At 16.9% G+C, this 5,873-nt stretch overlaps 1 protein-coding gene across 1 annotated transcript; it reads right to left on the reverse strand.

Moving 5' to 3' along the window:
- Positions 1-892: 892 nt before the first annotated feature.
- On the reverse strand, positions 893-1,051 carry CORC01_03838 (uncharacterized protein; the record flags this gene model as incomplete). The annotated part of the gene is made up of 1 exon (XM_022615487.1): positions 893-1,051. A coding segment is annotated over one exon (159 nt), but the record flags the coding sequence as incomplete, so codon positions are not given.
- Positions 1,052-5,873: the final 4,822 nt, after the last annotated feature.

Consider the following 5,873-nt stretch of genomic DNA (forward strand, 5'->3'; position numbering starts at 1 on the left):
TTTTATTTATCGTAAAGTTCGTAAGGTTTTTATAATTTATATAAATAATAACTTCGTATTTAGTATTTAAAAGCTATGGTTTTTATTTTTTAAAAGCTTCGATTATAGTTATTAATTTTTTATTATAAATTTGTTAATTTAGTTTTGTTTTATAAAACGTTTTAAAGTAGAATATATAAGGGTAAAGTATTCCTTATTAGTCTCGTTATTTTAAAATAGCTTTTATAACGAAATCCGAGGCGTCGGTTTCGACTTCGAATAGTTTTTTTAAGTTTAAAATTATAGTTATTAATTCCAAAATAATTAAGTCCTTAACTTTATTAAAAGCTTTTTTATAACTTTTATTTTAAATAAAGGTTATATTTTTTTTTATTAAGTTATTAAAAGGTCTAATAATATTAACGTAGTTTTTAAGGAATTGTTAATAAAAGTTAACGAATTTTAAAAATAATTATATATCTTTAACGTTAATAAGTATAAACTAGTCCTCGACTATTTTTATTTTAAATATTTATATATAAATTTATCTTAACGTAATCGTATAACTAAAGAAATTTATTTTTTATATATAAAATTCGTATTTATTAAGCTTAGTAAAGAGTTTTACGTTTTGAAATTTTTAAAATATTATATAAATATATTTTTTATACGTTTCGAAATTAAAAAAGAAAATAAAAATATCGTTAAAATAAACGATTATAAAAATATCGACGTATTTTTTAAATACGTAATTAATTATTATTTAAAATATAGCGGGTACGTTAATAAGTCCGAAAAATATAATTAGGTATTTATAAAGTCCTTTATAAATTTAGAATACCGTTTTTTATTCGTCTTTTTTTTTAATTTTAATTTAATTAAATATTTTTTTAAAGTTTATTATAGTAAACTATTAAGCTTTGTATAATATTTTTTTAAGTTTTATAATAAAGGGTAATAAATAGTAATTTTTTTTAGTAATTTCGTTAAGTTTTTTATAATTGATTATAAATCTAAGCTTTTTTTTGTTTTTTTTAAGTATAAAGAAGATTAGTACTCTTATTAAAGAGGATAATAATTTAATATAACCTTTTTTAAATTTATTATTAATATATTTATTAAGTTCGTCGCGTTTAAATTAATTTATAAAATATAATAAATAGAATTTAAGTTATATTCTTTTTTTTAATTCGATTTTTATATCCTAACTATTATATTTTAATAGTCTTATTTTTTCTTTTAAAGCGAATAGTTTTATATAAATCTAATATTTTTTAAATATAATTTAAAATAAGTTTAATTTTCAATTATCCGTATTAAATACGAATATTTTAATAAGTTCTATCGTTTTAATAAAAGCAATATATTTAATTTATTTTCGTTTATTAAGTATTATATAAGACTTATTTAAACCTTTTTCTTTAAATCGTTTAATAACTAAATCTATTTAATAAAGTTAGCCGGTTTTTTAATTTATCTATAAATTATACTTTCGTAACTATAAAATTCTTAAAATAACGTTAATATTTCCGATCTTTATAATATCGTATTTTAATTAATTTAGTTAATTATTAATATATATCGTGAAATATATAGTCTCCCGGTTAATATATCCGTCGTTATAATTAATTTTTTTTTTTTATTGTTTATAAAGTATATAAATTCGTTTTCCGTATTTATAATAATTTATATTTATTTATCGTTTTAAATAAAATAAAGATTCTTTAAACGCCGTTATCGATAATAGCGTTTATATCGTATCTATTAATTTAAAATTTAAGTCGTAAATATTCCTTATTAAAAAATATTATAAAATATAAAAACTTATTTATTTTAGCCGCTTTTCGTTATTCTTTTATAATTAGCGTATTTAATTTTTTAATATTTTAAAAGTTAATACCCATTTTTTTTTTATAAGCCGTTTATAATTAGTTATTAAATCGGGACGCTTTTATCTTTTGATAAATAAATATAATACGTTAATAATATCGTAAATATCGTTTATTTCTTTATTAATAAGTTCTCTCTTCTTAAGAAATAATTTATAATTTTTAAATATTTTAATATTAAATTATGTTTTTAGAATATATTAGTTATATAGGTAGTTTTTTAAATCTTTAATAAGTTAATTTGGTTTTTTTTAAAAGCTTATAGATTTTTATTATTTTAATTACTTATTTAAATCGGCTTCTTTTTTAATAATAAAATTATTAATATTGAGTAGTATTTTATAATCGATTTTTAATTAAATACGTTATTAAGCGACGTCGCAAAGTTCGTTTAAATTATAAAGCGATTATAAACTTATTAACTATTTATAATTTAATATATTAATATTATTTAAAAAAAGGTCGTAATTTAGTCCCTCGGTATTAGATTTTATAAATATATTATCGGTAGTTTCTTTATTTAAATTATTTAGCTTAGTGTTTTTTTTAAATATAAGAAAGTTTTATTTTAAACGGAATATATTATCCTTTATTATTATTTTAAATTATTTATATAATCGCTATTATAAAATAGTAAAAATTATTTTTATAATTAAATATTAAAGAATATAAGCGTTTATTATATAGTATACCTCGCTTAGTTTTTTAATACGTTAATAATAACGTTTTTTTAACGTCTAAAATCCGTATATTAAATATATAATATTTATTTTTTTATCGATTTTATATTTTAATTAAAAAAAGTTTTTTTTCGTTTTAACTTTTAGTCGTTTTTAAAATCGTTATTAAAATAAAATAAGTATTATTTTTATATTTAATCGTTTTTTTTTTTAATAATCGGCTAGTTTTATAATAATTAATTAAAATACGGATATAGTTTTCGTTATAATTTTTTATTATTAAAAAGCGATATTCGTAATATTAAATTATTTTATTAAGTATTTATTATATTATATAAATAAATTTATTTAAAATCCGTATTTTACAAGCTGGGATTTTATTTTTTAGTTATAATAGGTCGTTTTTAGTTTTAACTATTATTTTTTTTTTAATTAACTTTTTATTATCGTAAAAGTTTACGCTTACTTAGGAAAATCGATAGGTTATATTTTAATTATTTCGTATGTTTTTAATAGTATTTAAATATACTCCTTATTATATTTTTCGATAGTTTTAAAACGTTTTTATTTATTTGTTATAATAAAAGTTCTATTAAAGGGTTTTTTAAAATATTATCTTAATTATTTTTTATTATCTCGATAAATAAAATAATTATCGTCGTAATATACGATTTAAAAAAGTAATTTATAAAATACCTTTTTAAAAGTAATATTAATTTATTTTTTAAAAATAGGTCATTATTAAATTTATTTAGGCTATTTATAATCTTTAGCTATATATTTTAGCTTATCGTAATTATAATATTTAAATTTTTTTTTTTAATAGGATTAGTTTTATTTTACTATACTAAGGTCTATAAGTCCATTATATTATTTATAAGTAATAATTTATTAAAGATTATTATTTTTGTTATAACGGTGTCTTTAGTTAAAATTACGTTAAAATTATTATTAATATTTACGTTTTAAATTAAGTTCTTATTATTAATCTTTTTTTTTTTTTTTATTTATAAAAACGGTTATCAATTTTAATTATAAGTTCGGTATATTAAAAAAAATTATTTAATTTATTAAGCTTAACGAGTTCGTCCTTAATTTCGTTTTTTAATTTTTAATAAAATATAAAGATTTTAATATCGTTAATATAATCGAGCTAAGCATTAAAGCGTTTAAATTCAACTAAATAATTTTTTACTAATTTAATTTATTAAAATTATAATATATTACGCTCGGCTTATCGTTTTTTATTTAAATTTTAAAAAAGTAATTTAAATACTTCTTCGAATTTTTTAAAATTATAATAAATATTTCGTATTTTAAATAAATATTCATTAAAGGTTTTTTTATTAAAATATTTTTTTTAAAAAGGCTCGAATTATTTAAAAGCTCGTTTTTTAAAAAAACTAATAACGTATATAACCTTTTTAATTTCGTTATTAAAATCTTTTTAATAAAAGTTTTAAAAGTTTTCAATTTAAATTAAAAATCTTTTTAAAGTTCTAAAGGTCCCGTCGCAAGTAATAAATATATTAAGTTTAAGTTTTTATCGTCCTTTATTAAAAGGGATAATAACGATATTAATAATATTTTAAAATATATTTATTTAGTTAGCGAAGTTTAAAACTTTTTAATATTTGTTTTTAAATTTTTTAAACGTAATATTAAATATTTTTTATATTTTAGTAATATCGCGGTCATTTTTAATTTAAGTTTTTATTAATTAGGTAGTAGTAATATTAAAAAAGTCTATTAGTTTTTTATTATATTAAATATTTTAATTAACGACGCGGCGTATTTAGGTATATATTATTTTATTAAAAACCGCGTTTTTATTAAAATTATATTTAATATTAAGTATTTTTACGTCTTTTTTAACTTAAGCTAGCTCGGCGTTTAAAGCCTAAGGCTTTTTACTTTTATTAAAAAAGGATTTAATAAATATTATTCGTATTATTTAATAAGTTTTCGTAAAGTCGACTTATTAAATAAAAGTAATTAAAATATTACGGTTAATTAATCGTAATAAGGTTTATATTAATAAAAGTCGGGGCTACGATATTTATAAATAATAATCGTTATAAAAATAGCTTTAAAAAAATTATTATTTATAAATCGTAAGGTAAGTAAGGCTTTAGTAATTAATCGTAATTTTATTAATAAAGTTTTTAATAAAAATAGTTAAAAATAATTATTAGATTTAATATAAAAATTAATTATTAAAAAAGCTATAGGAGTCTATCCTCGAGCCTAGTTCATAACTATTTTATATATAAATCCTAATCGTAAATATATTTTTTATTTATATATTTACTTAATAGTTCCTATATTTTTAAATTACGGGATCTATTTAGTTAAAAAGCGGACTTTATATATTAAATATATAAAGTTTCTTATTTTATTATTATATAACTTATTTATAATTTTTCCGTTTTATAAGGGTAATTTATATGTTCTCGTGTTTTATATTATATATAATATGGTAGCCGCCGTAGGCCTACGGGGCGAGTCCCTAGTCTTATTATATATATTAGGTCGTAATAATAGACTTAAAAATAAAACGATTAATTATCCGTAAAGATATTTTATTTTATATATTAAGTTATATAATTAACCGCACTTTTAATTAACTTCTCACCGGTATTAAATAAGTAAAAAGCTTAAAATAAGTACTATTCGATATATATATCATAAGCTAAATTAAAAAAAAATTATTACTATAAGATTATATTTCGAAGCCTAGGTATTTAAGGATTTATAAATAAGAATCCTTATCGGCTAAGAGTTTAATATCCTTAACTAAATAGATATCTTTAATTTAAAAAAAAAGATTCGTATTCAAAGTTATAATAATTTTAAAATATTAATAATTATTTTTACTAAACGGTCTTTAAAAATATACGTTGCTAAAGCGATATAAAATTAAACTATCCCGCTTTTTTTTAATACGTTTATATTAATACGAAGAATAAAAAGTTTAAAATAGACTTGCTATTATTTAAACCTAATTACGATAGCGAAATATACTATATAATAGGTTATTAATTAGTAATATATATTAAAAACTATTTGTTATACCTTTTAAAGCTTTATTATAATTAATAACTTAGTTTTTTATAATAAATAGAAGCCGATATTATAATCCGGCCTCCGCCTAATATTAATTATCTAATTAATATATTAATATATTTTATAAGTAATAACTTAACGTCTAATAAAAATATCTTTAGCGAATACCTTAATTAAAATTAAAAAATAAAAATTAAATAAAATAAAGAAAACGACTTTATTAAAACGTAAAAAGGCGTTATTATATTTAACTAAAATA

The sequence above is a fragment of the Colletotrichum orchidophilum genome, assembly GCF_001831195.1.
Source record: "Colletotrichum orchidophilum strain IMI 309357 chromosome Unknown Scaffold_24.1, whole genome shotgun sequence".
Lineage (NCBI taxonomy): Eukaryota > Fungi > Ascomycota > Sordariomycetes > Glomerellales > Glomerellaceae > Colletotrichum > Colletotrichum orchidophilum.